At 40.2% G+C, this 22,643-nt stretch overlaps 3 protein-coding genes across 10 annotated transcripts in view; 1 reads left to right on the forward strand and 2 right to left on the reverse strand.

The window, feature by feature from the left end:
• C8H1orf112 (chromosome 8 C1orf112 homolog) overlaps nt 1-12,389 on the reverse strand; it is a 27,521-nt gene extending 15,132 nt beyond the window's left edge. For 2 of the 5 annotated variants that reach the window (XM_015636371.2, XM_015636372.2), the window contains exons 1-17: nt 12,179-12,389; nt 11,579-11,618; nt 10,806-10,894; nt 9,512-9,616; nt 8,860-8,997; nt 7,807-7,969; nt 7,391-7,475; nt 6,726-6,864; nt 6,148-6,228; nt 5,777-5,841; nt 4,153-4,301; nt 3,469-3,577; nt 2,769-2,955; nt 2,347-2,429; nt 1,915-1,966; nt 1,542-1,631; nt 675-860 (exon numbers count right to left, since the gene is read on the reverse strand). In XM_015636371.2, the coding sequence (XP_015491857.1) occupies nt 675-860; nt 1,542-1,631; nt 1,915-1,966; nt 2,347-2,429; nt 2,769-2,955; nt 3,469-3,577; nt 4,153-4,301; nt 5,777-5,841; nt 6,148-6,228; nt 6,726-6,864; nt 7,391-7,475; nt 7,807-7,969; nt 8,860-8,997; nt 9,512-9,616; nt 10,806-10,894; nt 11,579-11,618; nt 12,179-12,277 (1,860 nt within the window). In that variant the 5' untranslated portion in view covers nt 12,278-12,389. Of the gene's footprint in view, nt 1-674; nt 861-1,541; nt 1,632-1,914; nt 1,967-2,346; nt 2,430-2,768; nt 2,956-3,468; nt 3,578-4,152; nt 4,302-5,776; nt 5,842-6,147; nt 6,229-6,725; nt 6,865-7,390; nt 7,476-7,806; nt 7,970-8,859; nt 8,998-9,511; nt 9,664-10,805; nt 10,895-11,578 lie in introns of those variants that run through there. The other 3 variants (XM_015636374.2, XM_015636373.2, XM_033516531.1) reach the window with 3 other exon arrangements.
• A 9-nt stretch (nt 12,390-12,398) lies between these two features.
• On the forward strand, nt 12,399-14,925 carry METTL18 (methyltransferase like 18). Of its 4 annotated transcripts, none has more exons than XM_015636378.3 (2): nt 12,399-12,804; nt 12,885-14,925. In XM_015636378.3, the coding sequence occupies exon 2, from the start codon at nt 13,013-13,015 to the stop codon at nt 14,066-14,068; it is 1,056 nt and encodes a 351-aa protein (XP_015491864.1). In that variant the 5' UTR covers nt 12,399-12,804; nt 12,885-13,012; the 3' UTR covers nt 14,069-14,925. The 4 variants fall into 4 exon arrangements, with proteins under 4 accessions (XP_015491864.1, XP_015491865.1, XP_015491863.1 ...); XM_015636379.3 differs by having other exon boundaries at nt 12,888-14,925; XM_015636377.3 differs by having other exon boundaries at nt 12,399-12,578.
• Nucleotides 14,926-17,982: 3,057 nt separating this feature from the next.
• On the reverse strand, nt 17,983-21,761 carry LOC107208231 (14 kDa phosphohistidine phosphatase-like). The gene is made up of 3 exons (XM_015636380.2): nt 21,523-21,761; nt 20,533-20,657; nt 17,983-18,174 (listed from the first exon to the last, which is right to left on the reverse strand). The coding sequence occupies exons 1-3, from the start codon at nt 21,650-21,652 to the stop codon at nt 18,082-18,084; spliced, it is 348 nt and encodes a 115-aa protein (XP_015491866.1). The 5' UTR covers nt 21,653-21,761; the 3' UTR covers nt 17,983-18,081.
• Between the last annotated feature and the right edge of the window lie 882 nt (nt 21,762-22,643).

Here is a 22,643-nt window from a genome sequence, read left to right on the forward strand (position 1 = left end):
TGTGTTAGACCCACCAAAACACACTACATGTAAACCAACCCAGCACCCCAGGCTCATATGAAACATCTCAAATGATACAAGGTGGCAAGAAGCCCAGTGTGCTGCATCAGCTGTACAGAACAGCTAATCCAGCAGGAGAGCAGCCAACAACAGAGCAGGGAAAACATCCATTACTCCTGTGAGTTTCACACACGCTGCAGGTCATTTGCTGCACTGGCAGGAGAAGTGCAGCAGACACTTCATGTGGAAATCTTTGGTTTCTCACATTCCCTCATCAAAGAGACCAGTGAACATCTTTCAGATTTAATGCTGCATAAAACCAGCCATGACTTTAAAATTGAAGAGGAATTATATGCCAAAGTACAGCATGAATCAGAAATTCTCTGAATTTTTATGAAGAAAAACACACCTGTTCAGCCAGAGAGAAAACAACTACTAGAGTAACTAGTGAATCACAGAACCTCCACTAGCACAGCAGAGGTCCTGAGGTGCTGCATGCTACAAGAAAACATTAAAATGAGAGTTCTTGCTTATGCATATAGTCATTCCAGCTAGCCATGGAAAAAAGCTGTGCAACAGACTGAGTAATATAACTGAAGTTCCAGCAACAGAATCCTTGTAGTTTGAAAACCTAGAGTTCATTTTTCCAAAGAGAAGCAGAAATCCCTCCTTACCACGGGTGGGAGCCCTCCCAAGGCACGGCTGCTGTTCAGCCACTGCTGGCACTGTGCCAGCCCTGCTGAGCACAGCTGAGATGCCACTTGTGCCCTAAGGTCAGGATTCAGGGCTCTCAGGGACAAGTGCTGCCACACAGCCAAGTTCTCCACCTCTTCAGGAGGAAACTTATGAGCAAATTCTACCTGGAAACAAAAGGTAACAGAAACTAAAGAGACCAGAAAACAATTTGATAGCCTGAAAGATGAGAAGCCAAAATGTGCTGCTGGTTTGCTTCAAATTTATTATGTGAAAAAATTTGTGTGAAGTATTTCAATGAAATCCATCTTTTTATATGACAAAAGTTTAGGAACTGCCACCTCCCTTGTCACATACAGGACATCAGAATGATTAAGCAACTGCTTCTTTCAGCTGCTGGAAGCAATGGCCCTAGTGAGGAGAAGAGAGGGCTTTAACCCCTCCAGGGTACACAGCACAGGACAGGACACTCCTCTTGACACCTGATGTCACCAGAACACTCACATCAGTCACAGATGCAATGACAGGACAGTTTCAGCAAATCTGGGGAGATGTGCTGTTTTCAGACTTTGTCAAATACAGACTTCAGTGCTACCCAGTAAGCTCTTAGAAAGGTCAGCGTGCTTGTCTTGTTTTAAAGAGCTCATCTGCACAAAGTAGGATCCACAATAAGTAATAACTTAGTGACTCAATGACTTAGACTAAGTAATAACAAGTACAGGAACAAGAGCAGCAAGTGAGCACTCAACATCTTGTCCCTTCTCCAGAACTAAAAGGGAATATTTGAACACAGGCCACTGATTCAAATCTCTCCTACTGACAGCAGCAGATGCTGGGGCTGTACTTGCCTGATGCTCTGGAGCCATCAGGAACAGCATTCGCCTCAGCAGCACACCCAGGGCAGAGACCTGGCAGCAGTCACTGGGCCAAGCCTTTACCTGCATCAGGATAAAAAAGCAATGCACCTCATTACACTGAGGGAGAAATCACCACTGAGCAAACAAACCCTTTGCAGGATGTTCTGAGAGTTCCTATGTGGGATCACAGCAGTAACAGTGTAAATAAAATAAGCAGGGCATATTATTGGTTTATATTTTCATGGTACTGCTTTTAGTAATTACTAAACCAATTTGAAGAACTGAAACAATCTCCATTTGAATCTTTGCTGGTACACTCAGATTAAAAGTGGTGCCAAAGTGCAAACATCACTATGGTTCTTACCAGGTGGGCAATCACATTAACGTGGTGAGCACACAGCTCAGCTGTTCCATACCTGAAACATGAGAGACAGCAGCTTGTGAATCTGTACTTCTTATTCCTCTACAGAGTAAATATCATAAATCAGGTCTGCAAAATTAACATTTCCTCTAACATATTTAAACTTGACTTGCAGAGACACAATTTACTTGAGACAATCATTTCAAAAATCAATTACTAAATAGAGAAGCTATGTTCCTCTTGCTTGCCAGAATGTAAAAATGGCTAAGCCATTTCTACTCCTGATTTTCAAAATATCTTCTGTATCTAAAAATAATCCAATTCTGGGACAATCTTGTCTGACAAAAATCTCTCTCAAGCAAACTGCAAATTATGTACAACAGAATGAAGTGGATCTGTGGAAAACCTGTTTGACTTGTGCTAGGAGCATCTTACCGGGCAAGGAAGCACCACGAGTCCATTGCTAGCAGAGATGTGATCATGCTGGAACCCAGCACAGCATCCAGCAGGGCACGCTCCTGAGGAGAAATGGGAAAATCAGCACAACCTGAATACCACAGAAAAGAAAGCACTGAATTTTTATAACAACTTGATCTTCCCTCCTCTGAAAGAGAATAAAAATTGTCTAGGCCACTGAGAGAACTTTATTTTCCCCTTTTCCCACAAGTGAAATTTGTTGTGTTACTGAACTCCAGTCATGCAACTGTGTCACAGCTGATTTCTACAAAACCATTTTTGAGATGGCTCTCTCTGAGCATCTTTTGAGAGCCACATCATCCAAAAGAACCCATTATTTTCAGGTAGCACACCTATGCATCACAACAGCTGAAGAATTGACAAGCCAAACCCAGTCTTACCAGCTGAGGGAAGTGTGATGGGAGTGTGGAAGCAATGAAGGAGCACAGGTGGACACAGACATAGTGATAGAGGGTGATGGGAACTGCTGGCTGTCCACTACTGACCACCTGTGGCAAACAGACAGGGAGAGAAAGCTCCCCACAACATTGCTGGAAACTGAGGAAGAGAGCTGAAAACAAGGACAGGCTGCAAGGGGGAAAGGAAAAAAAAAAAAAAGGAGAAAAAAAGAAAGTTTGGTTACAGACATGTAAGTCCCAAATTCTGCAAGCAACATTGGTATTACAAAATCTTTCTCTTCAGCCAGAAAAGATGGCAATAACTTTAATGCTTTTACACCAGATTTATGCTCCTGACTGCCTTCCCTTTTCACCAATTCAGGTGAAAGTAGAGGGCTCAGGCATAAAAGTGTGAGATTTTCACTTAGTAAATCAACAGATTACATCCATAGCCTTATTCCTACCCTACAACTACTCTAAATACCACAGCTTCCTTGAAAAAACAAAGACATCTCTGTCTTATATCCTTCACTCCTGAGGCAATGAACATCAGATCCTGTTAGTCTTGGCAAAAAGATGAAAATCCACAGTGACAATTTAAAAAAGTTCAGTTGCAAAGGCAACTCCAGCAGCTGAGCCCCTTTGTTTGCCTGTATGGAACAACTGCTGTGGTGAAGAACTACACCAAAAACCTTTTTACTACCTTTTTCCTGTGTTCCAAAGAGTTTGCACTTCTTCAGGCTGAGAGGACAGCTTGTCCATTATGGTAAGCAGGAGGAGACACTGGGGCAGCTGCTGCTCAGGAGGGAGACCTGCAGAAGTTTGGGTTTCAAATGTGAAGCAAGTTGCCTGGATATATTTACTGTGTGTGTAAACTGGCTCTTAAGCAAGTGTAGAAGCAAATTGATGAGCTGTCTCAGAATTGTGAGATGTTGGTCAGGGCAGAAATCAAGGAGAAGGGCTTGTTGAAACAAAAAGCTGACATTTTCCCAGTTTAAAGACATTCTATTTTTCACAGAAAATATTTATGTTAGGGGAAAAAAAAAAAGCTGTCTTTCCCTACCAACAGAACAGCAGAAAAAAAACATCTAACTTTGAAAGTTTGTGGCAAATGGGGATTGAAATTATGCAAAAGAGCAGAATTGACAGGATTTATGTTAACCAGATTAAGAGTGCAGTTGCCATGAGTACTTTGGAAAAGATTAATTCAGCAACAACATAAACTATCTGTTATAAAATCCATCCAAGTTAGCAGGCGATCAGCTCTATCACAATACTTACAGAAGAATCAGAGACAAGCAAATAAGCACAGAATATTATGGTCCAGAAAGTCAAAATGTCAATGCTGATCCCTCAGACAGCACTGGGAGTTGTACTTTAAACCCACCTAAATTTTCACTTAACACTTGTTCCATGAAAGGACTAAAGGGAAGGAGCTGGGTCATGAGAGGGTCCAGAGCCACAAGAAAAACCTGGGATATTTCATCTTGATGAACTTCAAACATCTCTGGAGCATAAAGACTGGGAGGAAATTTGCTGAGGGGGAATGGGAAAAAAAAAAAAAAAAAAAAAAGAAGTTAAATATTCTCAGCAGCATTTTCAGCTACACTACTTTTCTCCAAAAGAAGTACAAAAAGGCAAATTCATTATTTCCTTGTTCCTGTGAAATAAAAGATAGAAAAGTCTCCCTGTTTTAGTGTATCTGTTATATTCCAAGAGTTACAGCTCTGCATTCAGCCTTTAAAACAGGCATCACAATCCAATATTTTACTAAACATTTAAAGAAAACCTTACAAGCTCACAGAAAATGCGTGTAAAATACATAACATCTCTCAGAAGAAACATATCAAATCACAAAGAGTCAAGTGAAAGGAAAAAGCCAAGAAAATGCCTTTATACACAATTTGACAGCCATAAATATCACAGCACTAACTTAACACATGACCCTAAAAGGGTATCATAGTTTCTCTGAAGAGGAAAAACAACACCTTGGGCAATAAAAGAAAAAAGAATCAATATGAGAATAAAGCAAAAGATCATGAAATGAAAAACTTTTGGAGCTTATAAAGTGAACTGTAAAAACACTACTTTCCTACTCAAAAATCCTGCTCAGTTTCCTGGAGTGAATAAAATTTTACAACCTTCCACTTGAGAAAAACCTACAAGGTGAGTAAAATTAGAAGAAGAAACTCATAAAAAAATATCCACCCAATCTTGCAGTGGAACATGCAGTGAACTCAGGTGCACATCTCACCACAGAACCTGGTTTGAATTCCAACAAAGAGCAGATATCAGCCCTCTGATTTCACAATATAAAGAATTATTAGTATAAAGTCTGGGTTCTCTTATGCTTCCCTACCACTGCAGAAACTGCTAAACTTTTTGAAAGGAAAGTGATAAACCACTTGCAGACATTTATAAGTGTAGCATTAAAAGAGCATCTGCTTCCAGGAGGAACAGAGCCCTTCTGTGAGATTCCACAAGATTTTTAACACAACAGTAACGTTATGAAAAATTTCAGGACACTCTGTTTCTAATCCCCTCTTTCTCCAAGAAAAATTTTTTCAAACTTTATCTTAAAGTAGAAACAATCTGTCAAAAGGCACTGCTGACACCTGCATTTAGTTGAAGAATTTTTTTTTTCTGCATATCCCACACATAATTTGTTAAAAAAATCCTGCCATAAATAGTTGCAACAAAGTTAATTATTTGTCATTATGGGACATGCACAGTATTGTTCAAGAATGGGGCTAAAGTAACTATAAAACACTAACTCAATTTATTGACAAATATTTTAGCTTTCTGTACATGAAAAATGATGGCAACAACTCTGGAATGAGAATTGCATTTTTACATCTCAAAATATTTGCAATTTAAGAATGCAATATGGAAATGGAATTAAGATACTATCAATAATCAATTATTTGTAATGTATATGAATTAATATAATTTATGTAATGTAATTTGTAATGCATATTAATAAATAATTTGTAATATGTCTATTCACATACCTGTATATCTGAAGAAAGAGCTGATGTAACTGAGAACAGGAATCAGAGAAGCAGGCAAGAAATTCCTGCAAAAGTCATAAATTTTGAGTGATACTTTTAAAATAAAATCCATGATTAATTACATTAATTACTCTCAACCAACTGCTCAGTGCCACTGCATGAAACAACCTACTGTTGTAGGTTATTTTTCTGGGAAATCCCAGCAGTAACCCTGCACAGGTTTGTGAGTATTTACTGGTGGAAGAACAAAAGCAGGTTATGTATGGGTGTTAATTATACTGCTCATATGGGACAGCAGTACAAAATTATTCTATTTGCAGACCAGAGGGTTAAATTTAATACTAACATAGAATTGAAGTTTTAAAACCTACCTTGGTGTAGTGTACAAGGGAGTTAGCAAAGAACCTGCACAGTTTCACTGTCTTCTGGAACAGCCTCAAGTCAGTGCCTTCCTGTCCCAAAGAAGCAGTTCTAAAAGTTAATACAGAATAATACAATAAAATAGGAAGTTAGATTGCTAACAGTGCTCAAAAGCTATTTCATATTTGATTCTCTACAGACTCTGAAGCTAAGGGGGGAAAACTTTAAAAATATTCAGTATGTATGCTTCAACATTTTCAGAGCAATATTAAAGATTTGATTGACCTTGGGACACTGTCAGTTTAGGAAATAAAAAAAAAATCTCATAGTATGCTGATTTATTTCATATAGTATGCTGAAATTATCATGAAGTATGATTTCATATAGTATTCTGATAACTTAGTGTCTCACTAAAACATCCTCAATCTACAGAAAGATGGGGGCCTCATTTTCATGTTGTTTCAAAGGTCTTCTTTCTACTACAAAAGAAATAAAGAAAACCCAAACTGAATTCCTCCAAGCAATAATACAGCACAAAGAATTTCTGCTGTTCAAGTTCACAGGCAGCTTTGGGAGCTTTTTAACACACCTGTATCTCTGACACCTTCATTTGCTCAGCCAGCTGCAAACAGGAGTCAAAAGAAAGAAGAGTGTCCTTGCACAGGCCACCAAGGATGTCACTGTGCTTCAGGTGGCACTGCAGCAGAGAGTGATGCTTCAGGCTTTGTCTGAAAGGCAGGAATATAATCAGGAATTTGTCAGAAACAATCATGCAATGAGATCTTACAAATCCAAATAACTAATTTTTCTGTTTAGCCTTTTATACAGCAGTGATTGGTGCAATATCCATGAGCACTGAAAGCAGGAACTCAGAACAACCATCTCCATGGCCATGACTGAAAACCAGGGGAGAGGCAGGAAGGAAGCACAAGACAGCCAACCCAAGCCAAAAACACCTACAGAATTGCAGGTCAGACCTCTTAATGCCCATCAATCAGACAACAGTGTTGCAAATTTTCTTCTGCACTGCAATACAGAAAATTATGTTTCTATTACTTTTCATATCAATTCCTACCTACTTTCACTGGCAGTGCTTTAATATTACCTCCTAGCTAAACTTCTAAATTTCCTTACTAAATAGCTACATTGAATTCTGTCATTTTAATTTCCTTAGAAACCCTGAGCACAAAGCAATGGAGACATTCATTATTTAAAATTACACCACAATAAAACCCAAAGAGTTGAGCTACATACTTGATTATGAACTTCCATGTATTGGCATGAAGAGCGTGGTCCATATTGGAAATGACAGAGCAGATCTCCAGCACAGTGTGGATTACTAAGGAAATAACAGGAGCAGCAACAGAGTTAAATCAGATTTATGAGCTCACAGCAATCCCAAGACAATTCTGAGAGAATACCAGCACATTGACATGAATTGGGAAAATGGCTCAGTGTTTAGGTGCTGCCCCTTTCCTACAAACCTACACAACATTCCCACAGAGGAAGAAAAATGGAAATATTTTGAGTTCAAAATGCTGCTTTCTGAAAAGCTGGTCAGGACAGCAGGAACTGAGCACACTCAGAAACCTGTTTTAAAACTTCAAACATACTCTCCATGGAAAAAAAAAGACTGAACAAGAGTAAGAAAGTATCAAATCCATGTATACCTGACACCATATAGGTGATCTCATCTTCAGTGGAAGCAGAGTCTATGGAAATCAGATCAACCAGTTCCATCAGCTGTTTCTGTAGCGAGTAAGCTTCCTTGAACACGGATTGTAGGAGGTCAGAAATTAAGTGTAGGTGCCCATAGTACAGTGATTCACTGTCCTGAAACGGGGAGGAAGAGGTTTGTGAAAGAGCTCAGGACTCACAGCCTGATTTTTCACATGCAAAAAACACCATACATTTCTCTGGAAAAAAGAACAAGGCATAGATGTAGCTACTTTAACTCAATACACAGCCCCTGAGCACTAAATATCAACTATGTGCACCTGAAGCTCATGGGAAACTAAGGAGATCTGGCTGGCTCTTGTGAGTTTAGGGGGCTCTGGATCAGCCCTTAAGATGGTATTTCTGAACCAAACAGGACAATGTCAGCAGCAAAGGAAGTAGCATTCCAAAAACTTTCCAATCAGAATTACTAGATAAAGACATGGCACCTGAGTTTGAGTCCTGACATGGAAAACTGATGTAAATGTTCCCATAAGAAAGAAATATTGAAAGTAAAAATGAAAGGCAACCAAAAGTTAGTACATCCTTATGATAATCTTGTTTTATTTTCAATGCTTAGAGGAAACTACTGTTGCACCTGAAAACCCAGATCAATCCATATCTGAAACTGATACACACTGCTCACTGTAACCAACATAAAACCTCCTTTCAATCCACTTTGGAATTTGCCATTTGTAGCTCTGTAAACACTGTAGCCATCAGGACTGCACAGATCCCTCAGAGCACTTTGCTCCCGAGCAGAATGTTCAGTTAACACTGATGCAAAGGATGGAAATAGCCCAGTCTGAGCCTCTCACCAGCAAGGCAGACAGCTGAAAAATCATCTTTGTATTTGTGCATTGAGTGCATTATGAAAACGACTTAGCAACTAAAGTTAAAAGAATAAAATGTCAACAGCAGTATCATTTCAAAGTAAGATCTTCTTCTAAAGCGTTTCCCAAAAGCCAAGGAGCACAAGGATTTTTGAGCTGGCAGCAGAGCCCTACCTTGCAGTGTGTGAAGGTGCTCTTTACCACACAGAGGACGGAGAAAGGGAGGGAGTGGATGCTCTGCAGGGACAGCTCCTGCACTGAGCACAGGTAGCGCACGCAGCCCGTCAGCGTCTCCAGCAGCTGCACCACGGTCTGACAGCAAGAGACAACAACATCAATCACTCCTGAAATACCTCCAAAAGCATCTTTTCCTAGCTGAAATACACCTGGATTTTTATGGCATTTAAAGTTCACAGCTATTTGCATAAATAAGTAGTTTTTTAAAGATTAATTAAGCTCCAGAGCTTTCCTCTGACACCATATCCTCTGTGAAAATTCCTTATTTCTTTGACTGTTGTTCCCAATTTAAAAATTATTTCTGTTAAAATTCAGAAGTGACTGTATAAACAGGTGCCAGGTACACTCTTTAAATATGGGGAGTCACATTTCATCTGGAGGAGGGACTTGGAGCAGAATTTGAGATGATTTTTAAAATTATTAGCATCACATACTAAATCTAATCAAATCATGTTAACTGAACTTCAGCTATGAAGGTAGATTAAATTACATTTAAACCATCAGTAGCTGGCAAAAACATTTTAAAAATTTAGGTAAAAGCAAAGAGTGATGTAAACATTATTTTGACAGCTTATGTGATGGGACTTGCCTGTAGCAGATTCCTTACAGTGCTGCACAATTCTGTACTCTGGCTGGTCAGTCCTTTGGCCTTGCTGGATAATTCACACATCAGGTTATCAAAGAACTGTAGAGTCTGGCAGAACACAGCAAAACTGAAACATTTTACTTACAAAGGTACACCTGCAAATAAAAACACCATTCTATACACCTGCTTGATTCCTTGGCATGGAGGCACAGAGAGAACTCACAGCAGAAAACACTTTCCAGCATTTCAGTCATAAAGCATGATATAACAAGAAGCAAAAACCACTTAAATATATATATAATAGACAGAAGATATTGTGGCTGTTATTTTTTTCTAAGATCTGTTGCTAAAACAAGCTTCACAGTTAATTTGCTTGAAATTTGCTTGAAACCTCATTCTACCAAAGATTTTTTACTTAGTTAAAACCACGTAATTTAAAAAAGATTTTCATTTCGTCTCAGAAAAAATATTTGTTGAGAATGATTATTAACATCTTGAATACATTAATTAAAAATAAGCCTGTGAGGTACAAATAACAACTATTTCTATTTCAGATGAGGTTTTTGGATGTCTGATGAGTGTTACTGTTGAGACTGCAAAGGCTGAGGTGCTTCTGGGCACATGCAGGATAAACAGTGGTACAGTGATCCTTTTTCAGGATATGCCTCTTATGAGACAATTTTCTTGTAATCCCAAAAAAATTTGTTGCTTGAGATAAAATAAGAGCAAGGGAAATCAAGTGGCCATTTTTACTGGCTTCTTAAAATGGACAAGCTGAGGCCAGAAACTTAAATCAGTAATTTGGCACAGATTCACTTAAAATGCAAGCACTGATTTTAATACAACCATGGCACAAAATTCTCCATCATTTAATAAAAAAAACCATGTGTGAGGTCAGTACGGTCTAAAACTTTATTCACTGTATTAATTCAAAAATTTCACAACATTTATTCATGATATGGGAGAGTTGTGCTCTTCAGTTTACTTGTCCCTCACTTAAAAATTCTCCACTTTGGTCATTTTATAAAAAGCCCAATCTCAGAAAGAAATAAAACCCAAATCTATTGCTGAATATAGAAAGCAGAGCATTGTATATTTGATTCTCTCCCTACTGTAGAGAATGAGAAAAATCACAGAAACAATTCAACACAACACTGCAAACTCTTAAGGGGTAAAATTACAGTTTCAATTTTTGTATCCTACAGGTATTTTGCAACCCCAAAAGAATCACTGCAATCTAAGCAGGTTCTGACACTGGACTGACTGACAATTCCACAGTTAACTAAAACATTCCTACCTTAGGTAATACTTTTGAGAAAAAAATTTGTTCCACATCTTCAAGGCTGATATGTGGCAAAAACATTTCAATCAAGATCCTCAAAATACCTGCAAAAAAAACATTTACAATGAGCAATTCTCAGAAATATACAGCAATCTACCAGAGGAAACAAAGAACTGCAGAAAGCAAAAACAGATCAGGTACTTGATTTTGAGAGAGACAACAGAGCATTTACCATATCTGAAATGCATGAAAACACAAATACATTATCTGAAAAATCAGGTAACAGCCCCAAAATGCACAAACCCACCAAAAATAGCAGCACACCTGACTTAGTTGAAGGCTGAGCACAACTGCCAGCATATAGATGCAGTATTTGCCACATTCCAAACTGCTAATAGTTGCAAATAGTTTTATCATGCAACATAATATGCAATGTAACAGTGAGTTTTAGCAACACTCATAAACAGTTACATATGAGCCTCGTTTTCTTTTAACTATCACCTTTGTCACCTGGAAGATAACAGCCCAAAAGAAAATAAAACACCAGATAGAAACCACCCTTTTTTTGTGTATTTAAAGACCAGAAGTAGCAGAAAGGAAAAAAAACAGTCTTAGATGCAGAGTTTCTCTAGGGACATTTATAAAATTTATTCAACAGTTAGTGGAGTGTGCAAGGTCCAGCAGGATTGCTGAAGACTCTGAAAACTTGTAGCAGAAGTATTTTAAGCACTGCAGTGATTTTAATGCAATTGCAATACAGGAAGAGGCACTTCCAAGCCATTACTTACGAATATGCTCAGTCCAGTCTTCAGACTCTTGATACATTGAGTAAAATCGTTAAAGAAAATCAAACTTGTTCTGCTATAAAGGCTATCTTTAAAGCACCTGCAGAAGCCACAGTGACTTCTAACACTGTCCTATGTAGGCATGAAATTGATGGGGATGCTCCATAACCAATGCAAGAGCACCCGCGGGATCAACAAAGTATTTCCAAAATGTATTAGAGAGCAAGTCTTGAGGGTTTTTTTGCTGTTTTTTGGGGGCTGGGTTTTTTTTTGGGTGGTCTGTGGTTTGGGGTTTTTTTAGAGGGTTTGGTTTCTTTTGTTTTGTTCTGGTGGAAGAGGGGGGAAGAGGTGTGTCGGGGAGTTACCTACAGTGCTAAATGAACCACATGAGATTTTCTAGATTCTATGAATCTTTTATTCCAGAGAAAGGCAGTACCCGTCTCCAGCAAAACTCCCAGCCCCTCACAAAGGTCCCACCGCCCTCCCTCACACGCAGCTGCTTGAACCGCGGAACTCTGAAGGATGCACACACACACCCCCCATCACCACCACCACTCCTGTGCCTTTCCCGCAGCCACCCAAAAGCCCTGCTGGGAAGGATATAAGCAGCCGGGGCAGCACGGCGGGCAGCTCCCGGCGGCACAGCTCGCAGTCCCAGCCGCCCAGCTCCCGCAGGAGCAGCTCGGGGTCCGCCTGGGACATGGCGGCGGCCGCGCTCCCTCCCCTCAGCGCGGGGCAGTGGCGGGAAAGGCGCCCCGCGCTCCCAGAAGGCCCCGCGCCCGAGGAAGCGGAAGCGGCTCCACGTGGGAGAGAAGCGGAGCGTGGCCCGGAGCGGCAGCCGCGGCTACGGGACAGGGAAAACGGGATGGAAAACGCTCCCGGAGCTCCTCACCCGGCCTGCGCCGCAGCGGAGCGCTGGGTTTGCGCCCCTTGAAACGCAGAGGCTGAAATGGGAGTTTTAGCGGAGTTGGCAGCTGTCCTGATTCCCTTGCCTGTACCTGCGGTATGTGAGATGGGCAGGGGTGACGCTGTGTTTTAATAAACTTAAGCGGCTAGAGAGCGGGTTTTTGAAATTACAGAATAGTTAGGGTTGGAAGGGAGCTCTGGAGATCATCTGGTCCAACCCCTCTTCCAAGGCAGCGTCACCCAGAGCTGGTGACAGCGACGCGTCCAGGTGGATTTGGAACGTTCCCAGAGAGGGAGACTCCACGACTTCCCGGGGGAGCCTGGTAATGAAAATCAGGATGCTACAATTAGACGGTTTGTGCTGATATTAATGATATATAAAATTATTTACTCTTTTTTTCAGCAGCAATTCACCTCGCTCTTGGCAAGACATCTGATACTGCACCAGCAAAATACTCTGCTCTGCAACAATACCTACATAAAAGCTGGCTGCAATAAATTAAGCCTTTTTTAAAACTGTAATTCCTGAAAATGGATTTTCAATTTAATTTTGCTGTTGACGAAAATGAGAACAGTGAGGCAGATGCTCAGTTCTTACTGCTGTGCTCTGGAAAGCACAAGCAGGAATCCAGAGGAAAGAGCAGGGAAACTGCCGATCCTGCAGCAGTCTCCAGCCCGAAGCTGGCTGCTGCTAAGCACGGGGATGAGGCAGCTTCAAAGAAAAAACTCTGTGTGAAAGCTGCCAAGGAGCACAGCATTCCTGAAGATCTCAACAAAGTATTGGAAAATAAAGTCATGGAAACAGTATTGGACTTTTCTTATGTAAAGCTGTCTGAAGTGGAAATGACGTGTTCAGGTGACGCTGACAGCGAAGGCATCGTTTCCAAAAGTGTTTCTTCTCACTCTGATCTCATCCCAGGAGTCTACGAAGGAGGACTGAAAATCTGGGAATGCACCTTTGATCTCGTGGATTACTTTTCTGAGGCTGAAATAAAATTTACCAACAAGACTGTATTGGATCTTGGCTGTGGGGCTGGATTGTTGGGAATTGCTGCTTTACAGGGTGAGGCTGCCCAAGTCCATTTTCAGGACTACAACAGCACCGTGATTGATGAAATAACCTTGCCCAATGTGGTGGCCAACTGTATCAGTGAAGGCAGGAGGATGATGGGCAGTGGGAAGGATGGAAAAGCCAGGAAGCCTCCTTCAAAGAAGCCCAGGAAGGCAGAGGGCTCACCTGATGTGTTCAACAGATGCAGATTTTTTTCTGGAGAGTGGTCTCAAGTCAGCCAGCTCCTGTTAAACAGCAACAAACCCTGCTCAAAGTACGATATAATTCTCACCTCTGAGACCATCTATAATCCTGACTACTACAGTGCTCTGCATGATACACTGGCTCAGCTCTTGGACAGAAAGGGCCGTGTGTATTTGGCAAGCAAAGTGCATTATTTTGGAGTTGGTGGTGGGATCTATCTCTTTGAGAAATTCATTGAAGAGAAAAACGTGTTTAGGACCAGTATGGTTAAAACAATTGATCAGGGTCTGCAGCGATGCATTATGGAAATTGCCTTTAAAAATTGCTGTTAAAATTAAACTCCTGATCTTCCAAAAATAACTCATGTTTTAATCCTCACGTCTCTTTGCTTCTTCCTGATTTTCTGGTTTAATTAATTAAGGATGGTTGTTGTTGAAATGTTTGACAAATTCTGGTGTCTGACTAGAAGTGAGGGACTTTTCTGATGTTGACTTTGCATAGAGTTCAGCTTAAATCAGCATCTGTTTATGATAATTAATTTATATATAAAGATTAAGCAATTGTCTCCAGCCAGGCTTTGACATTCTCTGTCAGCATCAGAACTGTACCTCACAGGAATGACATCCATGACATGGGAATGAGATACATGATGTATTGTGGCCGAATGAGATAAACTTAGCATCCAAAATTAATGCAGGAGACTTTTCTCAAGTGTTGGGAACTGTTGTAACTGCAGCCAGATTCAGGCAGGACCACACAGCTCTGAGCTCTGCTGCTTTGCCAGCAGAGGGGGATGTGATTGTATTTATGACTCGTGTTCTACCCTGCCTGGGATCTCAGAAATCCATGTTATATTTCCATGTGTAATGCACACATGACTTATTCAAGCCCTTTAAAGACTGTAACAATATTAACTACCATGGTGTGTAAAATTTCACATTCAGATTCTGTTGTAAGCTAAGAAAATTTCAGCAAGGAATTAGAAAAAGCCATGCTGATTTAGAAGCTGACTTGAAAGATTATTCTACACAAGATAAGCTCTTTCTACCAACCAATAAGCCTACAAATGAAGTACTGGAGGATGGCAGAATTGAGCTTTAGGAGACAATTGGAAAAGGAGATAAACTGTGCTATTACAGGAGTTTAATAGATTGCTGTACTGTTTTAATAAGATTTTTCCAGAAATTAATTGCCCTGTTTTCAGTATTTGCTGGGGGTACTGCTGAATATCCACATCTCTTCAGTCTTTTCACAGCAGTTTGAAAGCACTCAGAAAAGCCTGCAATACAAGGCACTCTCCTAGGCTGAAGATAGTGATATTGCTGAAAAAATTGCCTTACCAAAAAATGCAAACAAGACCCCAAAGAACTACAAAATCTGGTCTTGAGCACCAGCAATTCAAACAAAAAAAAGGAAATCTATTGCATGTTTTGCCTTGGCTAAAACCAGAGAGAAAGGTATTAGACAGCTGCTGTCATCATGCACTGCTTTATGAAATGCCCCTGCAGAAATACAATCCTGGAGACAGTGACCACTGCAGTAAACTGGATGCAAAGATATTCAGTGTAGAGCAGAAGGAACAATAATCTGAGGGGATGGGAAGAAACTTTGCACAGCAGGGATCTAAATCTCTTTAATTACGCCATCAAGTTTCCATCACTGAAGATGCTGAAAGTCAATCCTGAGGTTCCTATTTTGAACCTGCTGCTATTGAGTTGTAAAGGATTTCCTGTACTTTACAGAAGAGCCTTCACTACTGTTCCAGATGATTTGAAAGGGATGCTTTGGAAACTACTTGGAAACTTTGGAATTTAGTCTCTCATAGAATAGGAGAGGGAGGAAAAAAGTCAGTTTTGCCATGACAGCCACAGTGCTTTGGAATTTTTCTGCACTGGCTCTGAAATTTAATGATGATAACTGCTAACTACAGACTTAGGAACAAAAAAAAAGTTTTAGGTTTGGCAAATCCAGAAGGTACTGATAACAGCTCTTTTTTATTTATTTTTTCCCCTGTGAAAACAGAGAAGCTGGGAATAAATGGATTACCATTTGTCATTTTTCAAACCCAATCCTAAAATAAATCATGGCTTGCACTGAATAGGTTGTTCTACACCTGCTGGTCTTAGTGCAGTTCCAGAGAACCACACCTGAAGTAATAAGAAATGCTGACCACTATGACAAAGAATGTGGTTAGGAACAAGAGTCTTGTGTAATTTTGGATGAATAAATGAAGAAGGTGCTTAAAATCTTCTACTAAAGTATTTCCTCTTGATAATATTCCACTATCAAACTCACCATCTTTGGTTTAATTACTGTGCCTTCACTCAGTATTTGGCTCAAACACAGCTGGCTTTGTGCAAATACAGAATCAGAACTTTTAGGACTTTGAGGGAAGAATGGCAGAGCCACAATTTTATGATTGCACACCTGCAAAACAACCCCACATAGTACAACTAGCTTCCCATTTCAGATTCTGATTAGAAAATGAAGGATGCTTTTTCTCAGGTGCAATCAGCACAACTGGCATTGGGATTTCCATATTCTAGATGAGTTCTGTTCTTAAAATTCAGCAGGTACATGCTGAGAGGAAACAGAATTCAACACTTAGTTTTGTTGGTAATTGATGTTTCAACTTCAAACAATACTGATTTCCGTCATCTACATTAAGGCTTGCTCTACCTGAGAAATCCTCACCACTCTAAAGACAATAAACTTTTCATTCCTTTGTAACATTTCTATGTATTACTTAATTACCAGGGAAATTATATTGCCCCAAATGACACTGCACTAAAAAATAACTGAACTGGAAAGTCTCTCAAAGTATTTATTTTTTTTAATGACACATTAAAATCTTTCTTCTATAAAGAAATGAAGGGTAGAGATCAGCTGGTAACTCAATTTTGATCAGCTCACTCCAAATCATCACTGTTTTTCTCCCCTCATGCCATCACCTCACACTTTGAACAAGTCATTACAATAATAAGTCCAGTCAAAATTACGTCTTTCCTGTAAGTATTGTGAAGACAAAGATTAAAATCTCTCATTAAATACCTCAGGAAACTAAATTGAAAGGCTTGTTTGTTTTAACACAGCTATTCCTAACTGATGACTTCCACTTGAAGACTATTTGCCAGTTTTGGGAAATGAGGCTATTTAAAACCCAGGTTTGTATACTGGCAACTACAGTTATTTTACTAAAGCTTAAGGGAAAAAAAGCTCATGATAACAGAACTGGGAAGTGCCCCATTTACAGGTTACTGGCTTGTGTGCTATTCTTGGTTATTAGGCACAAATCAAAGTCTTGTTCTGTAAAATCAATCCTGCAATCAACACCACAGTATCTCAAGTGCAGCCCTTGCACAAGAACTCAAAGAGAAGCACAAAGAGCAGATGTAAAAGCAGGTAAAGGTGTGCTGGAGGGGAAAATCCAGGCTCCAAAGGGGTGGAAACTGCTGCCAACCAAGAGATCTGTAGCACCAGGTTCAGGAGATGCTGCTCTGAGATTATTGGGATGGAGACCCCTGGAACTCTTCTGATGAGGACTGGACTGAAAGGTTTGAGGATAAGAACAGAAAATTCTTCTCCACCCAACCAAAACAAAGCCACAGCAAGGTGACTTAAGATGGATCACAACTGTAAGAAGGGAGTAACATCAGGATTTTTGGTGAAACTGGCCTAAAGTCTCTCAGATTTCCTGGTTTGTATTTTAAGAGTCACTTGCATGCTGAAAAGAAAAAGCTTTTTTTGCTCATGATTTTACATTGCCATCAGACTGCTATAGGGAAGGATCTTACAGGAAAACCAAATATTTTGATCATTACTTCTACAGAACATTAGATATTAAAATCATTGAGTAAATCACAGATCTGGATCATTGTTGAAGAACTGTTAACAGGCAACCCCACCCTCCACACCAATTTTTTTAAGTGTGGGTAAGAAAGATGAAAAGCCTAAAAAGTAATAGAAAAATATATTTAAAACACTGTGGTCAAAAGACCAGTGAACAGGTTTGGTCCAGTGGTGTTTGAAGTTGATGGTAAATCCTCATCATCCAGCAGATAAGTGAAATGGGACTGGATGAAAACAAAGTAGAGGTAAGATGGTGTGGGAGTGTTTAACTAAAGGACACATCAAAAGGAAAGGAAAAAGGGTTAGAACTTCAGATTCTGCACAAAGGAATGATCTAAAAAATTAGAGATATCTGAGGATTATCAACCATATTATAAAGTATGGCAGAGTCCAGTTACTCCAGATTTATGGTTACATACATGGAACACACATTCAATTTTATTTATCCAAGTACAGCTCAGTTACCAGTTTGGAACAGCTTGTTGTGTTCACAAGTTTACTTCTTGTCATCTGACCATGTAATTTCATAATCTGTATACTCTTTCTTCAGTATCTCTACAGTCACTGAGTGATCTGCTTTTCCATAGCCCTGCAAGACAGAACAAATTAATTGCACATGGACATTAAGTCTTCAGAACCATTGGGTTCTTATCAACACGAGTTTTTCACATGCAAATCAAATACAATTCCTAAAAAAGTTACTCTTGCAGTATTACTTTTTATTTTTATTATCCTTTAATATCTTTTTATTATTAAAATATAGTATTTTATTATATTTGAATATATTAAAATATATTTTATTTATTATCCTCTCCTATTCCCACCCCCCTTAGAAAATAAATGAGAAGGTGTCAAATAGAGAATTCATTTTCCACCCAATTTCTCCAGCAGAAAGCTTGTTATAGAATGTTCCAAACCCATCAACCACTGTATTTATGGAATGTTCCTTTAAACCACAGAGATTGCATTGACCCAGTTTAATATATCAGCATACAAACAGCTGATTTGGCTCAGCTGAAGGGAAAGGGAGTAAGCAAACAAGTGTGAGCATTTGGGCACTATTCTGACCACTAAAGAAACCACAGTCTTCATGTTTTATTTATTTCCCATCTTGCCTTAGCTGATAATAGCACAATTTTAAGGATCTGCACTCTTCAGCCACTGCAACTCCAAGGTAAGGTCAGATGACCCATGTGATTTTTAACCCTCATTTAAAAATCACTGGTCACAGTGTTACTCTTTCACTGAAATTTAAAGCAGTTGTGGTCAAAGTGGCCTTTTCATTATTGCCTTACATGATCAGAATTATCTTGATTTCTTACTTCAGAACTACACATAACAACAATGCAGTATACTGACAGAAATCTGTGATTTACAGGTTATTTTTTTTCCCATAATATTTCACGTGAAAGTTTACTTAGAAGACTGAAAAAGAGCCCAAGGTCATATTCTCAAACAAAACATACTCTTATTCATCAGTGATGGCCCCAAAGAGGAACAGCTTAAATAAACAAGCATTTAAACTGAAAAGGTTAAAGTTGATGCATTATAAAATGCAAGCTTTTCAAAAATAACTGATAATACAGTTATGTCAGTTGGAAAGCAACAGATCCACAGCTCACTCTTGCCTTGGCAACCACTTTGAAGACCCCATCCAGCCTTAAAAATAGCAGCAGAGCTTCAAAAGAAGTTAGAGATGTTTCTCTGGTTTCCATAAAACACCAAGGTGGTTCTGTTACAGAGTTTGAAAACAAAGTTTCAAATCCAAAGCAGCATTAAACCAGTATAACTAATATTTTAAGTTCTGACCTGGGACTGAGGTTATCTGAGCCTCAGGGTCTCTGCCTGACAGAAGCCCTCATGGCAATAAAACTCTGCTTTTACCTGATGCTCCTCTGTGAGCACCAAGGCACCAAAAGCAGAGAATAAAGTATATTTCTCAGATTGCAAGAGTTGACCACTGCCTCTAACATTTAATTTGGCAGCTAGATTAATACTACAGGTGTCAAATCTCACCTAAAAATGCAATCATGATGAACACCAACCATCAGAAGAATTTAGTGTAATAAGCATTATACATTGCCTTCACACCTCACATAAATCATGAGGAATTTTTCTCTTTCTTATGATTCCAGAATCATCTTGGAACAATAGCAGCACTAAGAGAATTGGTAGCTCTGTTTAAAAACATTTAACACATTCAAGGCCCAGCCTTTAATGCTCATCAAAGGTAAGCAGATTTGAAGTAACCCTCAGTTTCCACAGAAAATTAAATGAACTTAATAGAACGATTTTCTTCTTGTCTCCTTTAGAAACTTAGAAGTTTTACTCAGTTATTACTACAGAAGCAGCTACACTTCATCACTGAGCAGTACAAGAAAAAGACCATAGCACATTCCCTAAACTAGATAAATCGACCATTTACTGAGCCTTCCCCAATGAAAATGAATTTAAATAGAACAATACGAGGTAACAAAAATGCCACTTTTATTCCCACAAAATGCATTTTCACCTTAAAATTTACCTAAACTGTATCTACTTTTCTCACCCAACACATACACAAAACAACATTCACAATTTAGTTGGTGACTACGAGCCAACATTTTTATTGGCAGATGAAGATCATACTCAATAGCTAGATCCAGCCCCTGTGGCTACAAATGGGCTATTCCTGCTCCAGCAGTAAGACTGAAAGATTGTGAGTCAAGAGATGCCAACTTCCATTTTTAGTCTTAATTCTAATTTCCCCTAATGCTGAGTAATACCAGCTTATCTTTTTGGCCCTAAAACTACTGTTTTTCTAATCTATCTCACAAATGAGCCAGGCAAGTTTTCCACTTAATGTTTAAAATGTGATGTAAATTGCCAAAAGCCATCATGCAATCAAACAAAAATCCCAGAGCATCAGCGACAGAAGCATTTGAAGGAAAAGGAAAGATGCACTTACTGTTGAGAGCCCAAATACCCTGATTTTCTTGTCTTTGCTATTATGTTCAATTTTCCCTCCTCCAAGGCATTTGCACTCATATCCCAGCTTTTCCATCTCAGGATTTACTTTTTCAAATATATGATCTGCACAAGAAGAATGGTGAGAGCCATTAGAACAGGAACTAGGAATTACATAGTCTACAACTCATTTTTAGCCACTTTCATGTTTCACCTACAAGAGAAGGTTTCTCTTCAGAGGCATAAAAAACTGCAGTTAAAGCCCTTTTGTTTTTTACTTAGCATATATAATTCTCAAAAATGAGGCTGCTTGTCAGGAAAATTAACCCCCAGATAACAAAGGTTTATGTCCAAAAAGGAGACAGAGGTGTCCTGTAACTTTATTCGAATAAAGGGAGAGGCCATGGGGCATTTTCCCTGGGGTCTCTCAAACTGATAGAGGACACAGCCTCCTTTTTATCCTGATTTCCCAGCCGCATTTCCCTCTTTTCCTCCCGGCTGAGGTATTTGAGAGTTACAGACTTCCCCAATTGCCTGACAGACCCCCTTTCTAATGTGTACTCCCTCACCTTTTTTTCCTTTTTCCTTGTCTCTCTGTTCTTTTTTTCTGTAAATCCAAGGATTTAGCACAATCTTGAATGAGTAACAGTCCGTGTCAATCACTGGAATTCCTATGGAATTTATGGTCCCCCTCCATTGCTTCTTTCACATCTCACTATCTACCCTTATGCACCATCAGGCCCACAGCTTGGAAAGACACCTCATTCCTTTCAACTGGGTTCCGAAACAGCACCTGACAGATAATTCGCCCCAATTTTCTTATCACGCGGGGAGTGCAGAAAGTGGGGAAAAGGAGACTTTTGAACTACTCAGGCCGGGGCTCCCGTTCCGCCTCAGACCGCCGGGGTCCGGCGGCCGCGTCCAGCCGCCGGAGGGGCCCCGCTCCGGCCACTGCCCGCTCGCCCCCGCGCCCCGCGGGGCTGTCACGCACTGTGGAACTCGGCGGCCTTGGTGCCGCGGACGACGTCCCGCTGCTCGCCGCCTCCCGGGCGCTGCAGCCGCACCAGGATGTACTTGAAGGTGCCCTCGGGGTCGATCTCCACGTCCCTCACGGCCGCCATGGCGCTGCCGCCGCGGGGGCGGGAAGGCGGGGGGGCGGAGCGGGCGCCATGGCGGCCGTGAGGCGGGACGGGCTGTGGGCGGTGGCTCACCGTGAGGGGAAGGGAGGGAGCGGCTCCTTCAAGGTGCCCGCTGATAAAAACGTAATTATAGCGTTAGGTCAAGTTGCAAAGCATCGACAAAACCTGTATTTCTGCGATATCACATTCTATTCTACAGATCGCTCTTGCCTTGATAGCCACATACAGCCTTAAAAATAGCAGCACAGCATCTGCTTAAAAAGAAGTGAATGACTATTTCTCTGATTTCCATAAAAATGGTTGGTTCAGTTACAGAGTCTGACAACGAATCCCCAAGTCAAGAGAAGCATTAAACCAATATAATTAATATTTTAACTTCTGACCTGGGACTGAGGTTATCTAAGCCTCGGGGTCTCTTCCTGACAGAAGCCCTCATGGCAATAAAACTCTGCTTTTACCTGATGCTCCTCTGTGAGCACCAAGGCACCAAAAGCAAAGAAATAAAGTATTTTGCATAGACTACAAGAGCAGGAATTGACCACTGCCTCCAAAACTAAATTGCAGATGGTACCTGCAGGGCCAAGGCAAAGCAAGGGGTTCATGCCAGAGAAAAGGGTCACAGGGAGGCTGGTAGCTCTAACAGCCAATATTCCATATTTTAGTTATATTTTACTGAAGCTGAAGAAGAAACACAAATCTAACTCGTGGTTGCTTTATTTTATAGGTGCACGTGATGATTTCAGCAAGCCCCACGCTAATTGATTTTACAGTCATGGATGTGCAGAATGAATAATTTCATAAAAACACTGAATGGTTTAGGTTGAAAGGGACTTCAAAGATCTTTTATTCCTAACCTTTGCCACAGGCAGGGACACCTTCTACCATCCCAGGTTACTCCAAGTCCCATCTAACCTGGCCTTGAACACTTCCATGGATGGAGCATCCACAACTTCTCTGGGCATCCTGTGCCAGA

The sequence above is a fragment of the Parus major genome, chromosome 8 (genome assembly GCF_001522545.3).
Source record: "Parus major isolate Abel chromosome 8, Parus_major1.1, whole genome shotgun sequence".
NCBI classification, from domain to species: domain Eukaryota; kingdom Metazoa; phylum Chordata; class Aves; order Passeriformes; family Paridae; genus Parus; species Parus major.

Coding starts and splice junctions, on each gene's coding strand:
- METTL18 (XM_015636378.3), top strand. CDS start 13,013: ATGGATTTTCAATTTAATTTTGCTGTTGACGAAAATGAGAACAGTGAG.
- LOC107208231 (XM_015636380.2), bottom strand. CDS start 21,652: ATGGCGGCCGTGAGGGACGTGGAGATCGACCCCGAGGGCACCTTCAAG. Junction 20,658..21,522: donor CAAGGCCGCCGAGTTCCACA/GTGCGTGACAGC, acceptor CTTCTTGTGCAG/ATCATATATTTGAAAAAGTA. Junction 18,175..20,532: donor GGGTATTTGGGCTCTCAACA/GTAAGTGCATCT, acceptor TCTGTCTTGCAG/GGCTATGGAAAAGCAGATCA.